This window comes from Hemitrygon akajei, chromosome 18 (genome assembly GCF_048418815.1).
Source record: "Hemitrygon akajei chromosome 18, sHemAka1.3, whole genome shotgun sequence".
Classification (NCBI taxonomy): Eukaryota; Metazoa; Chordata; class Chondrichthyes; order Myliobatiformes; family Dasyatidae; genus Hemitrygon; species Hemitrygon akajei.
In genome coordinates this window covers 6,262,995-6,281,540 of record NC_133141.1, presented here as the reverse complement: position 1 = coordinate 6,281,540, position 18,546 = coordinate 6,262,995, and the positions used below count along the sequence as shown (strand labels likewise).

At 38.1% G+C, this 18,546-nt stretch overlaps 1 protein-coding gene across 2 annotated transcripts in view; it reads left to right on the top strand.

Annotated features, from left to right (window-relative positions):
* Window positions 1–16,915, top strand: part of LOC140741046 (26S proteasome non-ATPase regulatory subunit 11) — a 51,428-nt gene extending 34,513 nt beyond the window's left edge. Inside the window, exons 10-14 of one of the 2 annotated variants that reach the window (XM_073070705.1) lie at window positions 355–480; window positions 4,497–4,532; window positions 10,008–10,059; window positions 11,732–11,874; window positions 16,396–16,915. In XM_073070705.1, the coding sequence (XP_072926806.1) occupies window positions 355–480; window positions 4,497–4,532; window positions 10,008–10,059; window positions 11,732–11,874 (357 nt within the window). In that variant the 3' untranslated portion in view covers window positions 16,396–16,915. The remainder of the gene's footprint in view (window positions 1–354; window positions 481–4,496; window positions 4,533–10,007; window positions 10,060–11,731; window positions 11,875–16,395) is intronic. The other variant, XM_073070706.1, reaches the window with a different exon arrangement.
* The last annotated feature ends 1,631 nt before the right edge of the window (window positions 16,916–18,546 follow it).

The following is an 18,546-nucleotide window of genomic DNA, read 5'->3' as shown; positions in this document are numbered from 1 at the left end:
CATGGCGACCATTGTCGGCTGCCCCCACCCAGCACATTGGAATGTGTTGGCCGTTAACACAAATGACACATTTTCCTGTACGTTTGGATATACACGTGACACAAAGTTTCTATTTCTATTGCACTATTATGATTCTACCCGATCTATTACAAACATATTTTAAAACAATAGCTTAGAAGGTAAGTATTCTAAATTCAAGGACTTTTGTCACCCTGCCAGAAACAGCAAATTTAGCTTCATTAAACACACTTTTGTAAAAGAAAAGCAATAATGACAAGCTTCAAATTTGTTTATGTTATTTTTTTCATTTCTTGATGTGCTGGCTACTATGAGTCTGAAAATATTGGTTTGCAGGCTTTAACAGATTTCCAAGCAGAACTGCGGGATGACCCAATCATAACCACACATCTGGCAAAGCTATATGACAACCTTCTGGAGCAGAATCTTATCCGAGTGATTGAACCTTTTTCCAGAGTTCAGGTAAAAGTTGCAAGAAGCATGAATGAAATAAGAACTCCATAATATTATTTGCGCAGCAGTTCTACATTAATTTTAATTTTGCTTTTGTAGCAGTATGTTGTGTTGAATTTTTCAATATTACTTAAATATTTATGGCCTTGTGTTGGCGTGTGGCCTAATGGTTAAGGCGTTCGTCTAGTGATCTGAAGGTCACTAGTTCGAGCCTTGGCTGAGGCTGCGTGTGTGTCCTTGAGCAAGGCACTTAACCACACATTGCTCTGCGACGACACTGGTGCCAAGCTGTATGGGTCCTAATGCCCTGCCCTTGGACAACATCGGTGGCGTGGAGAGGGGAGACTTGCAGCTTGGGCAACTGCCGGTCTTCCATTTAAAAAAAATCTCGCCCAGGCTTGCGCCCTGGAAACTTTCCAAGGTGCAAATCAATGGTCTATCGAGACTAACGGAGGCCTACACATGGCCTATTTTGTTGTGAGCTGATTTTAAAAATGGAATATGCAGGGTTTTGTTTTGTAAGGGGAGGGTAGAGAGAATAGAGATCACTAGTGTCTGCTTTTACAGTTAGATTAATATATTTTCTCAGTCAAAGTCAATTCATAACAAACTTAGGTTAATGGGATTAGTGTAGATGAATACAGTGATTAGCATGGATATGTGGTGGACCATTAAGGGCCTATTTTTGTGATCCATCACTAACTGTTGAAAATGCATGTGGTGTGTAAGTATATTATCAAAGGTAACATCTTCAAGATGACTCCTTTTCTACCAATAACTTAAATTTTTGCTACCACTTTTCCATTATAAGAACATTTTGTATTTTGTTTTCCATCAGTCTGTTATGTACAGTACTGTGCAAAATCTAAGGCACATAGTTGGCTAAGGCTTTTGTGCAGTGCTGTAGTAATTTCATCTATTTCACTACTGCAAAAAAAAGCACAAATTTCATGACATGTGAACGATGATAAACCTGATTCTGATATAGATCTCTATATGGACTGAGTGGGAAGGGGTAGAGAGAGGGAAATCTGTATCCTATACTATACAGAATACAACCCTGAGATTCATACTCTCACAATCAGCCATGAAACAAAGATACACCATAGAACACTCAACATCAAACCAGGAGCCCAGTAGTATTCAGTTAGTTCAGTTCAGCACTGCTAGCCCATGCGAATTATCTCTGGAGTGAAAGGGTTAACATATGAGGCTTCATGGCTTTAGGCTTGGAGTTTAGAAGAATAAGGAAGGATCTTATTGAAATCTATTGATTATTGAAAGGCCTAGATAAAGTGGATGTGGGCAGGATGTTTCCTGTAGTGGGAAGTGTAGGACCAGAGGGTACAGTCTCAGAATGGGGTTGAGGAGGAATTTCTTTAGCCAAAGGGTGGTGAATCTGTTGAATTCATTGCCACTGACAGTTGTGGAGGCTATGTCATTAAGTATATTTGAAGTGGAAGTTGATAAGTTCTTGATTAGTAAGGGTGCCAAAGGTTACAGGGAGAAGGCAGGAGAATGGGGTTGAGAGAGAGAAAAAATCAATTGTGATGAATGCCAGAGTAGATTCGATGGGCCACGTGGTCTTAATTCTGCTCTATGTATTACGGTTTTAACCTTCTTTTGGTAAAGGCCACCCACCCTCTTAAGCAATGTGTATGCTCTTTTAAAATTGAACATACTACATTTTCTGCATTGTGGAATAAATATATGTAAAACAAAAATGAATGCTCTGGTTGAACGTTTAGTCATTGGCACCTAGTCTATTTCCACCATTTAACTTCTGCATTAAATTCTGATAATGGCACCTACATAGTGCCCAAAGCACCTTAGAGTTAAATTCCTTGAAACCACAGCTGTGGCCCAAATATCAGTCAGTGGCCAATGATTTATACTGTGTAATAACAAAAATCTTTTAATATTTTATATTTGACTGTTTGAAGAGAGAAATTGATTTTATTTAAATTTCTTTCTTTATTATCAAATTATAAGTATGATAACATGCATGAATGTAACTGGCAATGTAAAACTATTTTCTGAAGTGCACAATTGAACTATGTGGAATCTGTTTTACTTAAGCTGGTTTTCACTGATAGCTTCTTGGGTGGTTATGTCTTACTGTAGCCATGGAATAATTAATCTTGCATTGGTTAAATGGAAGCTCTCCCAGGATCATCTACAGCCTAAATCCACTCATCTTACCTCATCTAAGGTCAGGGCACTATCGTAAGGAGGGGTTGGGAAAAGGGAAGAATCTTTTTCCTGTTCATTATCCAGTAATTGTTAGAAGGATGGGCATTGTATGAGTGCAGGGTTGGATGCAAGTTTTCTCGCTGTATTCAAGTAATCAGCTGAGAGCCACTCTTGTGAAGACTAAAGAAGAATGACTCTTGGTGGGGGGGGGGGGGGGGTGGTGGCAGGGTAGGTGGCAGAAGTTCCCCACTGGTATCAACACAGCATAGCCTTGCATCAGACCTTTCAACTGGGTTTGGCTATGCCAAGTGTGCAACTAGTTATCCCTCAAGGCCATTCAGAAGAAGAACAAAGAAGGTAGATCACCAATGGAAAAATGAGTTTTCCATTGTTTGTGTTTTCCCAAGGCCTGAGCTTCCTTTTATATAAAAGTTATTAATTTTGGCCAAATTGTGAAGATATCGATGAACTTTGGTGATCATCAATAAACAATAGACTACACAGAAATAATTGCTGTGAGCTGGTATAGACTTGATGAACCAAATGACAATCTCCTATGTTGTAAGGAAATGTCGCTTCACTCTAAGCAGATCAATTTAATTAATTCTAACTTAAACCACAAATGCACTATTTTCTGTTCATGTAGAAACAAGGATAAGATCTCCCATCTAGTGTATAAATTGATTACTCCGTACCTGAATTTAATATTATCAGCATGCCATTAATTCTCACGATTGACCCAAGTACAATGGCTGTTTTAATGAAAATCAAAGGTCCAATTTAATGTCAGAGAAATGTATACAATATACATCCTGAAATGCTTTTTCTTTGCAGCCATCCATGAAAACAGAAGAGTGCCCCAAAGAATGAATGACCCCAAAGTCCCCTCCTGCTATCCCCCCCGCGCGTAAAACAGCAGCAAGCAACAATCCCTCTCTCCCCCCCTCCCCCCACTGGCAAAAAAAAAGCATCAGCACTGGCCACCGAGCACTCGAGCGTGAGCAAAGCAATAGCAAAGACACAGACTTGCAGTTACCCCAAAGACTTTGTGTTTCACCTGGTATACGACAAGCCCCAGGCATGCGCGTGCACCCTCTCCCTCTCCCACTCCCTCTCCCTCTCCCCCTCCCCCCCCCCCCCCCCAATAAGGGAGAAGGAGGTGTCTCCATTTTCCCAGCGAGCGGGGAGACATAATAAGCAACTCGCTGGTTTACGTCCGTTACATTGTTTTTTCTGAGCTCCATACCCGAAGATCTCAAAGATCTTGGGTCTCCGGGCACACAGCTGTAGATATTCCGACTCCCCTGACGACACACGAGTCTCCTGCCGTGACACCGACCCTTGATCCACCCGTCTCCAGAGCCCCAAGATCCTAGGCTTCCAAATCAGAGCCGGACTCTTAGGCTGAGTCCTTGACATGCCGTACAATGACCGGTTATGAAACCCCAAGAGCTGGTTTCATTCCCGCAAAGAACTGTAGTCAGTGTGTAACTCCAGGTCAGAGTCTTCAAAGGAACCCTGAAAGGGAACAATAGAGATATTAAAGATGGAAATAGAGCTGTTTCCGAAGATGCAAGCAAAGGAGTCGCCGTTTAGCGCCATCATTACTCCGCTCTGCCTCTTCCTGATTTTGAATTGTTATTTTTTTACCATTAAATTATATAGTGGTATTTTCAACAATCAGTGAAAAATCACACCTTACTTGTGCACTTCATTATATTGTGATGATAAAATAATACCATTTGTTCAGGGAGATGGTTTCTGGCTCTTTATCTAGTAATGCTTTTTCTAATGGCAACCTTATGTTAAGATGGTTGTTCTTATTCTTACAGATAGAGCACATAGCAAGCATTATAAAACTATCCAAGGTAAGTGATAACCAGCACTTCAGCATGAAGTAGAAAGCTGTGCAATTTATTATTCATCTGAAACTAATTTGAAAAGTCACTTTTCCTTATGGTGTCATTCATCCAATCAGCACTCTTGCTCCAAGGCAAAAATTCAAGTGCACTGCTATGAGAGATTTTGAGCTGGATTTTACTAATCTTCAGTGAGTGAAGAACCACCTCTAATTTCTGAAACAGAAGTTAGAAACAAGATGGAGATAAAATGCTGGTTCATCTGTCTCCTGCTCCAACTGTGGAATCTCCAGTGAATCCAGCAAAGAAAGAGAAGCACCGATGTGCTGATTTGAACAGCTTTAGACTACCCATAGTAGCTGGGTTACTGAATTTTTATTTATTTTAACTATGGTTTTAATTTAGAGTAGTTTAACATGGGTGCGTTTTAAAATTTAATTTACTTGAAATGTTTTCAAAAGTTTCTTTGCTAGAGACAATCATGAATAGTTTAATAAGGTTCTTTGGCAGACACAATCTCAAAAGGCAGTTTGGTCAATCAGGAGCAGGACCTCAGGATTTGGCACCAGAAGCTTAGCAGGTCACTTCACAAAGCAACAGTTTGATTAATTTCATAGTAGCGGTAGATGAGTACAGGAGAAGCTGAGTGCAGGTGCAGGCTAGTTTAAAATGGAGAAACTTGTTCATTTTGATGGGAGGACCACATAATCATGCAGATCCATTTCTGTTCTTCAAAGAAGGCCACACTGTGCTTAGGTTCTTTCTGAAATTCTTTCCCTACACATGGTAGATTAACTGGTCATGAACAGTATTGTTTGTGTTGGTGCCTGTATTTTAAAAAGTGTCATGTGTAGTAATTGTATTTGAGATGTGTTCAAATGCAAATTTCCTTGGGGTTCTCTCATAACAGAAATTTATTGAGAGTTTTCACCAAAAAATAACTGAAACAAAACGGACATTTTTATTGAGCATCTCCATGGATAGCTAAATTTGAAAAATAAATGGCTGCACCTTTGAAGAGGAAGGCTCCACGTAATTTTGTTTCGGCAGTTGATTTCGGCGAGTGCACATGCAGTTAACCTTATTACTGAAGGAAAAAGAGGGAAATTTTTGGGTAGCATTCTTAGTCTTTATTCAAAATTACACTGAAAGTGCTTGTTAAGTAAAGCTGGGGTTCATCTTTCATTAATATGGATCCTTGAACCGGAGCCTAACGAGCAATCAACACCAGTAGGACTGAGCCTTTTAAGGAATCATTGCTATGAGGAAATTATGTGCAAAACAGCTACTGTTAGTTATTATCTTTCATTGCATTTAACGATTCAAATAATAGAACTCTTCCTTTACACAATTTATTTTGTTACGTGGTCGGCAACAATGAATATAGAATTGAGTCAGGTTTTATAAACAAACAAACATTTATTAAACTCTGCTCAACAAAAGTGAAAAGTAAACAAACGACTAACTTAACCGAAAGTTAACTGCTATACAGCAATTTAACAAACAGCCAAACTCTGGAATAGTTCTTAAAGTGGTAAATTCGAACAGTCTTAAAGTGGTAAATTCGAACACAGTCTTAAAGTGGTAAATTCGAAAGTCCAAGTGATTTATACAGTCAGTAAGGAGAGACTTCCCTGAAAACTGATTTCTTCGAAGACGTGACGTTACTGCTGATCCCAGATGAGAGATGTCTTGTCCAAAGGATTCACGATGAAGGAAATAAAACGGCTTTAAGGAACTGACCTTTTTGCTGGTGGGTGAACACTGCACAAACCTTCCTGATTTTGCAGGGGTTATCTCAGATGCAGGCCACTATTCCTGAACGAAGATTCAATAAGGTCGATCCTTTATAAAAATCACTGAATGGCAATAACTTTACTCAATCCTTCGGGTTCCTGTACTTTAGTAAAGTCTTCACTCTCCAATATTAGACTGTAGAGGTAAAATAAAGGTGCTCAAACAAAAACTGGCAGTGATTGGCGAAACTGCTGGCGATAACGTCTCCACTTTAAAATAGCAAGTAAAACTCCACTTTAAAGCGAAACTGTGTTGTGAGACAAATACGCAGCAAAACTAGCTAACAAACTACCTACGTCACAACAGGGGTTTTCCCTTAAATACCTGTTGGAACATGCCATCATGTGACCGCTCACTGGCGGGAAAATTACATCACCCCACCATCACAAGACAATTACATCATGCTCACAAGATACTTAATTACATCATGGTCATCAGACAGTCACAAGATACCCATGGGGTATGTAACAATTTGAACTTGTAACAAAACTGAACAAATCAAGAAAATTTGCAGTATCTTTGCCTCTGTTTTTAATCTATCTTCTGTTTTCGGAATGGACACAATAAGACTAATAAAGTATCAACTTTAATGGGCATCAATTGCTCTGTGAGCACAACTTTTAAAAATAAAACAAGGTGATATTTAGCTTTTGGACTGAAGGTCTTGTTATTGATTTCTATAGGAAAAGCAATTAATCTTGGCAAAACTGATCCAAGTACTTTTTGTAATAAGCCAGATTATCTCATAATTAGATTTCACAAATCAAATGAAATAATCCTTTGCCTCCTAAAGTTATACTCCAACTAAAGGAATGAACGTGCTCTGAGTCAGGAATGAAAGGGAAGACACTTTTCAATTAACTTCACTAATTTAAAGTTCATAAGAGTGCCTATGCTCTTTTATATCTAGTGGGCCAGTTACTGCCGTGAAGTTTAAATCTCCTGTAGTTTGATAGCCAGATGCACTTGCGGGTCAGTTTTCCATTTTTCATCCAGGTACATTAGGTGTTGGATGTTTATATGAGGAAACCAGCAGCTTATTTGAAATTTAGAAATCAGTAATGGAGAAATGTTTTGAAATACAGTGGATTCCAGTTAATTGGACCACTGCTTATTTGGGACAACTCATAAAGAACAAAAACTGATTGAGAAAATAGCCAGGATTCCCTCTATTTATTTGGGACACTATGCCACGTAATTGAGACAGGAGACTTGCTGATTAGTTTCCAACTAGCATCAGTCGTTGCACTTGTGGCTGTTAGACCCTACACTGTGGTTAGAGCAAACAGATTTTAAATAACATCAGTTGCATGTGCTAGTATTAGGTTCTCCCTTTTGGGTCAACAGACACCAATTCAAAAAGCAGTGATTTTTGCTTTTTATTTTGAATTTCAGACCTTTGCCAAGACGTCATGAATAGATTTGATACTAGCTGGAAAAATATTACTCTTACTGGACCAAATTAAAAACCATCTGCCTAATGACATTACGACAGTACTTCATGCAGGAAGGCAGTGCGTTATCTGCACTAGGTGTCTGAGCTGATTTTGTTCATTTACAAAAGGACACGTCAGCATACACTGGATGAACTCCTCTGTCAATAATTTAGGGACTACAGGTTTCCCCCGCCATCCGTAGGTAGAGCATTCCTATGAAACGGTTCGTAAGCCGGAATGTCGTAAAGTGAAGAAGCAATTACCATTTATTTATATGGGAAAAATTTCTGAGCGTTTGCAGACCCAAAAGATAACCTACCAAATCATGCCAAATAACACATAAAACCTAAAATAACAGTAACATATAGTAAAAGCAAGAATGCTCTGATAAATATACAGCCTATATAAAGTAGAAATACTTTACTGCAATCATTGCAGCGCTGTCCACCGTAGCGAAAATCTCATGCAAGCGCTCTTGGCAGAAACACTTGGCGCAAGCACTCGGCAGAAACACTTGGCGCAAGTGCTCTCGGTAAAAACATGGCGCAAGCGCTCTCGGCAGAAGCACTCTCTCCAGTAACCTTTAAGCTATGAAGCTGCCAAATCATACCAAATAACACATAAAAATACACAGCCTATATAAAGTAGAAATAATGTATGTACAGTGTAGTTTCATTTACTGGAATTGGGAAGACAGCGAGCACACTGATGATGGTGTGTTAAGCTGAGTTGTTGGGGTGGTGGGAGATAGAGGAGACTGGGGTGTCATCTCATCGTTGCCTGTTTCCATCAGGGCAGGCAGGTCACCTTCTATGTCTTCCTGCCTCGATGTTGAAGGTCGAGGTTCGTCGTCTGCTGTGGCTGATGTGGAAGGCTTGAAAAACGACAGTATGCTTGACTGCTTAGCCTCGTGCATTTTTCTATCATACAGTTCTTTGTAAGCACTCAAACCATCCTGCAAATATGCCCTAAACCTACGCACCCTTTCAAAATTAAAGTCGTACTTTTCTGCAATCATTGTAGCATTGTCAATCGCAGCTAAAATCTCACGCAGTTACTTGACATTCAGTTCCTGGACGACTTCACTTTCGGGCCATTCGCTACTGTGTTCGGTTTCGATTGTTATCCTTTCCTCTTCCAATTGCATCAGCTCTTCATCTATCAGTTCTTGGTCATGGGATGTCAAAACCTCTTCAACATCATCTTCGTCAACTTCCACAAAGCAAACTCACTTTGTCCTTACTTCGTTGACCATGATCGAAATGCTTAATTATGTCTAGTTTTACGCTGTGTGACACCCTTACTAGCTCTTTTAGGCTTTTCCGATACCTTAGAACTCATCTTGCTAACGGATGCACAAAATAAATCTACATAAAGTACAGATCCTCACTGGCACGTGTTTAGGCAATGGCGGCTAGAATGCAGTTCTAGGGGGAGGAGCTTGGCTGCTCGGGGCGCGCGCTGCCTTTTTTCGGGTGCTGCCTTTTTTGCGCGCTGCCTTTTTTCATAACAGTGAAAACACCTTCTGTTAGCGAAAACAGGTAACTAATGTAGGTCTTTCGTAACAGTGAGGTGTCGTAAAGTGAACGTCCGAAAAACGGGGGACACCTGTAATACACAGTTTCATAGTACTATCGTTATGTTGGTAGTGTTCCAGTTTGTTCTGTATTTCACTTAAATACATTATTTGTTACTCAGTTAAATGGTAGTTTGTCATTTTTATACATTTTTAACTATTTTCATGAAACTTTGGCTAATTGGTGCTGTGCTTAATTGGGCTAAAATGTACTGGTCCTGATGTGTCCCAATTAACCAGAATCCACTGTATTTAAAAACTATATCCATTCTTGGGATTGATGGTCAAAAGTAACTGTCCTATCTGCAAAACTTAATAGCACCTGAAGTTAACAAAAAGTTATCTAGAAACTACTGAGTTTCCTAATCTGCTATGTGTCCTCATGGTTTCTTGACTAAATTTTTAGAATTGTGTACCCAAAAAAAACTGGAGACTTGGTTGCTGAATACGTTTAAGAGCAGATTGATATATTTCTTGCCTATTAAAGGTTTTGAAGGGTGTGAAGTTAGTACAAGAAAGTGTAGTAGATCAGTTATGATCTTATTGAATGACAGAGCAGAACTGAGGAGTGGAATCTTGTTTTTAGTTTAACCCCATAAGATTGTGCTAAAATAACATTTGTGGCAGGGGATGTGTATTTTAGAACTTTGCTTTAACACTATATTGTTAATTTAGGGTGATGTGGAAAGAAAACTTTCCCAAATGATCTTGGACAAGAAATTTCATGGTAAGTGTAGACTGTCAATGTTGAACAAATGAGAAGCTAAAACTAAGTATTTTTTAAGAATTTTTTTCTGCACATCACATTCAATTAAGCAATAACCAAACATTTTTCATGCAATTAATATAACCTAATCTAACCCCTGTTTCCATTTGCAAAGAGCTATTTTGACCGAGCAGTATCTTTATTTGTGGAGAAAACATCTTAGTCAAAAGTAGCAAACATCAAGATGTGTTTTATTTTATCTTCTTCCTCTTCCCTTCCCCTCTTGAAGGATTGGATTTTGGGAAGATGAACATCTTTGCTGTAAAGATTGAGAAAAAAATTAAAGGAACAAGCAGTTATATTTTCATTGGCATTCCAGAGGTCCAAGGCAATTGAGTTGAGCCCATAATCCATAGCAACTTGGTGTGGCAAAATCAGCTGGAGGGGAGCCAGGTTGTGACTCAGCTGTCTCAAGATTGGACATTGTCTCAAATGCTGAACATATGCACAATGTAGCAGATTGTATGTAGCCTGTGAGGTACAGTACTGTGTAAAAGCCTTAGCCACCTTAGATTTTTTTATACACATTTTGTTATTTTTTTGTCTTCTGTATTAGTGTGTCAGTAGAAGAGCAAATTTTTATATTTCCAAATATTAATTTTCCAAAAATGTAAATGTTAGAGAAATACTTGTATTTTGTTAAAGAAAGTAACATTAAATAATTAGACCACATTTTAAATTTTAAAAAACTTGATTACTTTGTAGGTATATAGCCCAGTACGTGATTAAACAAAGATAACAAACAGGATGCTAATGATCAATGACATAATGAATTGAATGAACTAAACTGACTAACTGAAACAAAGTGTAGAAGGAATCAAAATGAGTGAAGGACAACCTAACTAAAAGGTGAAGATGTGGCAGATATGACAGTTTAACCTTCAAATCAATTGTTCCACCATGGCAAGAGTGAGCATAGCTACAAGACACAAGGTGGGCACCCTGCATCAGCAAGGCCTCTCCCAAGCAGAAATTTTGCGGCAGGCAGGAGTTTCACAATATGCTGTCCAAGCTCTTCTGAAGAAGCACAAAAAAAAATGGGCAAGATTGAGGACCAGAAACGCAGTGGTCAGCTATGGAAACTGAGTGCAGCAGATGAAAGATACATCAAATTGCTGTCCCCTCATTATTTTTGAAAGCATCTTCACTTTACAGAATCTTTTTACATGTGCCTAAGACTTTTGCACAGTATTGTATATGGTTGGTAAAATAGACATGCCTAATTCAGATGGCATAAGGACATGGTAGCTCTGTGACTAGCCCCAGCAGATCCTTTCAATGTATTTATTACAATCGTTCCATTGCTTTAAATCTCAATTCTAAGACTGTCAGCCACAAAACTATATCCTGCATTCTGTTTTCTTTTTGCCTATGTATGGCATGATTTGCCTGGATGGCAAGCTTCACTATCTTGATGCACATCACAATAATAAGATAATACCAATTAAAAAGTTAATCATGCAAATTAATAGTTTTTGGTGGATCGGTGTTTTTGTGCTTCACTAAATGATTTGTATGGATAACTTTGGTTTGCTTAACATTACAAAAATATCTATTTATCAAGTAGAGTTTAAGTATACTGTCTAACCAGTTATGGTGTTATGCTTGTATCTTTCTGTTTTATTTATTTCAGGTATTCTAGACCAAGGAGAGGGAGTCCTCATTGTGTTTGACGAGCCTCCAGTAGACAAAACATATGAAACAGCGCTTGAAACAATCCAGAATATGGGTAAAGTAGTGGACTCTCTCTACAACAAGGCAAAAAAACTGACATAGGTAGGTGTAATATAATGCCAGGAACTGAAGTGTTTTCAATCTTTTTCAGATGCAGTTGATATTGCTGTATTCATAAGACAATACCTGTGGGCTTTTGTACTCAAGGCAATTTGTGTGGACGCTATAAACTTACACGCCTCCATTTATTTTGGAATCCATTTGCAAATCCTGATCTAGTTGCAGATTTTTGCTAAGAATTAGTGGTGGCTTAGCCTAGTATCTCAGGCTCTGTGACCTTGTGCTACATAAGTAATCTAACCAAACACATCTTGTCACCTTTACTTCCAATATTTCTCCACATTTGGTATTTCTTTTCATTTAATAGTTCATTGGGGCATACTTCTTTAAAATAGAGTATTTATGTCTGTATGCTTTAATCAACTTAAACCAATGTTCTTACCTTTTGATCACTCAAAGTTTGACCTTTCAGCTCATGGCATTTAAAAGTTGCACAATTTTCACTCCATGAGCACCTGCTTTGGATAATTAACCAACATAATATCATGTGAAGTTGGAAATAATATCTATTAAATCAAATGCAAGGGAATCATCTGGCATTTACAGTGCCCTCAGCACCATTCACATTAGGTGCATTCTCATGTTTATGGCAAACTACAAAGACAGTCAAAGTGAGAAGAATCCAGAAAAATACTGAAAAGGAGTTATGTAATTTTGAATATGTGCTGTAGAATTTCTCACAGATATCACAATAATAATGCCTCTGCTTTGAGATTGAAATGAATTCTGACTTTTGCATCCAATGCAATAAGCATTAAATGCCTGAATATGAGAATCAGAATGTTCATCTGAAAGCAAAATCTTAATCATTTGCCTACTGCATAAAGTTCATGCAGGCTACAGTGCCTTCTTTGAATTTCTGCAGCTTTCTTTTATTACTGTTTATTAATAAATGCAAATCATCAGTTGATTTATTCTCAAAAGGCACTCAGTAATACAGCTACAATTCAAAGGTCAAGTCAGGTCAAGTATATTGTTATGTGCATAATACATGGTACAGTTAGAAACTTGCAGCAGCATCACTGACATCACAGGATGACATCAGCTTCTCAGTCTCCCTTCAGTTTTCTATATATTCAGCAGAAGGGTTAGTCGTTAAGCACCAAAATCCAAGCTACCTCTTTTAAATAAAAAAAATCAGTGGTGCATTTGCACGTTGCAGGATTAAGTCCTTCATTAATAAGGTCATTCATTTTGGACGCCATGGTAGGTAGTGGGTTAGTGCAAAGCTATTACAACTCAGGTGTTTTGGAGTTCAATTTCGGTGCTGTTTCATAAATTCATCCTCCCCACAGAATGGGTGGGTTTTCTTCGGATCCTCTGGTTTCCTCCCAGAGTCCAAAAATGTACTGGGTGTGTTAATTGGTCATTGTAAATTGTCCTGTAATTAGGTTGGGGTTTGCTGGGGCAGCGTGGCTGGAAGGGCCGACTCAACACTATATCACTAAATAAACAATTTTTAGTTCTGAACATTTAAGTCGTAAAGATCACTTTTCTGTTTGGGTTTCTAGAATACTCAATCAAGATATCACCTTGTAACTAGAATCACTTCTAGACTCACCAGGAATTGCAGAAACACCACTAATCCGACAACTTCCTTTTGTTAAATTGTGGGCTACTTTGCGTCACCTGGCCTGTTAATGTTGCAATATTTTTCAAATGCAAAAAAAGTTCCCATCATGGAGCAGAGTGGGTGATTTATAATCATTTCAATATAATTTTTAAGCCATACATTAATGGTGGCTTGCATTAGGATTTTAATAGAGACTGTTGTTGATGCACCGTTCATTAAAGTAATTAGGTTTCACTGCTCTTTTTTTTCTAGATAGCTGTCTTTTTTTCCAAAAAATGCTCCATCAGTGAATGCGGAAGAAATCTTGCTGATTGGACACATTCAGAATCTTGTTTTCCTATTTTGATGGAAATAGAACAGAATTTACTTGTTAAGTGGAATGAGTTTCTCCCCTCTTCAGGTTTCAGTTTATTTAGAATTTTTTTTCTCTTTTGTAAAATGTTTCTGATGTTATTTGTTAGTGTGGACCAGTCACGCAACTATAGCAAATCAAAAAAATTCCAAAATGAAAATCAGAAAACTTGCGGGTATTCTAATGAAGAAGCTTATCTGAAACTCTGTTTCTCTTCACAAATGCTGGCTGGCCGATTTCTAGCATTTTCAAAAATAAACATAATATGACCATTTTCACCAACTTATATCTTCACTGCCATTGAAAAGAGTTCTTTCAATCTTTTTCTTACTAGTGCAGACAACGTCTTTGCTGTCCGAAGCAACCAAACTCTACATCCTAGCTGTCCTCCATATTATAACTTGCTTTTTTAGTGTCTGCTTTCTGACTGACTGCTCAGATCCTGTCTGTGGAAAATTAACCATTATTGCCACCTATCAGCTGTCCACTTAAAATAATCCTACATTAATTTCATTTTGTATTCCTCCCACATTCTCATCAACCCCCTCCCTAACCGCCTCAGATTCTACCCCTCATCTATACACTAGCGACAATTTACAGTGGCCAATTGGCCTAACAATACAAGTCTTCGGGATGTGGGAGGAAACTAGATCACTTTTAGGGAAAACATGCAAATTCCACGCACTAGTCAAGATTGAATTTGGGTCTCTGGCACTGTGAGACTGTAGTTCTACTAGCTATTGTCATACTTGTGCTACTCTCTCACATGTAGCAGAAAGTGGAAACTATTAATGTTGACTAGTTTTTGCTCCAAAGTTCTCTGACCCAACTTATTTTTGAGCTCAGATTCTTGTTTGTGTGTGGAAGTGTTGATTTCTGTAAGATGACTTGGAATAGCTTTTGAAGCACTCAGGTGGTCATTCGAACTGCATTATAGTGGAACTCGGCAGAATATTGAAAATATTGTGTATTCTCCAATGTCATGCTAAAATTGCCCTGTTACACACTGAGACTAAAATTGGGACAGTTTTCAACTTTGAAAAAGTGTGAAAACGGGGGTAAGGCTTCTTACACAACTGTTACTTTTTAGTGCAAGTTTTCCACAGCGGTGTTGTAGTATGGGTTGGCTGGCAAAGAAATGTTTTACTTCAAAAATGACTTAAATAGTAAGATTGGATAGTCTTTACATAGCAGCTGAAAGGTATATTCTGGACAGGCTACTTTCAACATTATTACTCTTAATTGTCTTTAAAACTCATCAATTCCCATCCATAGTTTTAACCCTTGAAAGCAAAAGTTATTCTGTAACAACTGATTAAATTTCTGCTTTGGCATTTTCATTGTAACTTCATAGGCAGAAAGGTTCTTGACCACTGTCATCTTTGGCATTTACAGCATAGAAGACTGATGTCCAAACTAGCCAAACGTGTTATTTCTGTAATCCTACTTCGTGGCTTTTTCTGTAGCCCTGTGCTTTTTGGCTATTCAGGTGTTCATCCACTTACGTTTTAATTACATCTTTGTCACCCAGCAAGAAATGAATTAGACCACTTTTATTCTTATGTTTGAAAATAAATGTCGTCATTTCCACTTTGATCCTTTCTATCAACAAATCTACAGTACTTCCCATTCTTAGTCACCGCTCACCTGTTCACCCTATCTAGCCTTGCAACTTCATACGCAATTTAATTTGCCCATGGTACAAGGGACACAGCTTCTGCAACAAAGCTTAGATTTCAAAGTGAACTTGAACACGTGTATCATCAAATCTTGAGAAGAATCTGTGAGCAGGAAGTCATTAGTTGGAATACCGATTGTGCACACATTAAATAAGAATATCACTGCTTTAATTCTGATTACTTTACTTGAAACCAATCCACACATTTATGTTTTAGCCTAGTCTGCAACACACATCTGTGGTGCCAGACATCTGGTGTCTTTACATTTTAAAAAATGCCACCCTAAATTTTAGGATGGTGGGGTGGAGAAAAGTCTCAACCAAAGGAGGTGTAAGGTGCTCCTTCCCTCTGCTAGCAAGGGGTAGTACCTGCTTAGCCCCCGATCAGGGTCATGAGCAGGTGGTGGATGGTCATATGAGCAGTTTGTGCGTATCACAAGTTCTAGTTGTGCAGTCACTGACACCAGGCAGACAATCTCTGAAGAGGTTGATAATGGCTGGGGTCACCCATCTTGTAAAGACATTGCCCAGTAGAAGGCAATGGTAAACTACTGTAGAAAAATTTGCGAAGAGCAATCATGGTCATGGAGAAACCATGATCACCCACGTCATACGACACAGTACGTAACAAACAAACTCTAAATTTTAATAGTTATTTGGTTTGCATAGACACATACATAATTATATCACTGAAAGGGCCATCTGAGCCACCTGCATATTTCAATGTAGGCATTAACACTACCTGTTCCCTGTGTTAATTATTTTCCCCTTTAAAGCCGGTGCTATATGCTCAAGTAGATTTTTTAAAAACTGCAATCTTATAACCATTTTCACTTTCATTGTCAGACTGGTAATTCATTTCTACCAACATATGTTTAGTTATCTGTTTTCCTTCAACAGAGAACGACTTTGATCCAGAGAGTTGGAGTGTGTGACAGAAGAGAATGGAGCTTGGAGAAATGTTAGGATTTTTTTCAGTATGTCCTACTTTCAGTCTGAAAGTTTTTAAATCCTCGTCAAATGCATTCTGTTCAGAACAAGTTTGTTCCAGTTTGATGTAGCCTTTACCCAGGTTATCAGGGGTGGTGTGACATTTAAAAAAAAATCCTTTTGTCAAATATTGTCCTGCTCTTCATTCTTTTGAGAGGTTAACCAAACTCTTGCTTTATGTGCAGAGTTTTTTGGTTAACCGTTGACCCATGCTGTCTGTATGGACCTGGCTGACATCACACTGCTTTAGACCTGACTTGTTTTTCAACAGTTTCCTAAATATGCCATCGCTGTTTTGATTCTTGTCATCACTGTTTTGATTCTTGCCATCAATTTCAAATGTACAAAAGGTTTTCAATAACCAACAATTATCAGGTATATCTGATGTTCAGATGAGTTCATAAATAAAGAAGAAAACATTTTTTTTCAATGTCTGTGTGCTTTTTTTAAAGATTTCTAACTTAGCAAGGAGGCAACGTGCAAGCATTGTAAATTGGTCACTGGAATCCCTGGATACTGAAGAATATTGCCTTGACTTTTCCACTGATGTTTGAATATTTTAAATAGAAGTATTACTGATGAATTGGTGTACATATTTTCTGCATCTGAATTTCTTGGGAGGGAGGAAGAAAATCTCTTTGGAACATCAGTATTTGGCACTGTAAATTTCTTTGAAATGTGTGTGGAGTGTGGTAAAACTGAGTCACTAATATTAAATCAATATCTTAATAAAGGAGGTGATTTGCACAAAAAGCTACATGAGTGGCCTTTTCAAATTTGCTATCATTTTCAGCCAGTAATATTCCTAAAAGTTTTTTTTTAAAGGGCTTGTAATTTGAAGTTTTGAACCTAGTTTTCAAGCACGCTGGAGTAAAACGCACTTACTGGCCTCGTGCAGAGCCGTCAGTATCCGTTTGGAATTTGATTGGGTTGAATCTGCATGTTACTCAGTTGCTCTGGATCTTCTTTCCATATGGTGGCACAAAATGTATTGGGTTACAAAAGATTTCTGGAAATTGGTAATCTTAGCTTCACCAATGAGCAGATTGAATTTGGATAAAATGGTCTACCTGCTCCCGAATGCAGATGTGAAATGCAAAGGACTGCGTTAAAATTACAGAGTTTGTTGCTTCTGTAAAGTCAGAGCAAAAGAGAATTTTTCCAGCTAGTTAAACTGAATAACTAAATGTTGCACCTACAAAGTCCTGATTTCTCTTTTTTTTTTGTTATAGCAAATTTTATTGTGGTGAATGACTTGGTGCCCATTGTGACCTAAGTAGTTATGACGCTTTGATGCAAACCTGATGTAATTCTTACAAACTGCTGGCAGGATCATCATTTCACTTTTTAGACCACTCTTGTGTAACTGTGATTGCGGCAGGCCTTCAAAAATGAATCTCTGCAAAATCAGCAATAACTCTTACTGATTCCCATTCTTCACAGCTTTCAGGACTGGATGCGGAGATGTGAAGAAAAGAGCTTTTCCCCACATTTCCAAGAGTGCATTGTCAGGTGTGATACATTTTCACTTGTAACATGTGATGGTGTTCTTATTTTGGGGCCCACGCCTCAAAGTGCAATGGAATAGTTGGATAATTAACAAAAACTATCAGAAGCAAGTACATTAAAGTCAGTGCCTCAAGCACAATGCTCTACTTGCTTTCAGACTTGCTCACAATAACTGGGAGTTGCATAAAATAGTAATTTTGGTAGAGGTACAAGCATATGTGTTGAGAAACTTCATGATCCGATACAGAAACTAAATAGTTGCTATTTAGCACAGTTAACTTTGTACTGAAGTATTTGAAGATCCAATCCAGTTGATTAATATTTTGTTATTTAACAAATCAAGATCAAGTAGATTTCTGAAGACTCCTGTTTGCTAAAACTGCTTTAATGAATTGCTTTTTGTAGCATGATCATGTTAAGTAATTTATATTTTTAAAAGGTTTTTAAGCCTGAATGCAGTTTCTCTGGTGCTACATTTGATCAATCTGACTTAAAATGTGTGGATTTTATGCATGATCTCTTCCACTTTCTGCACCTCTTCAATTTATTTAT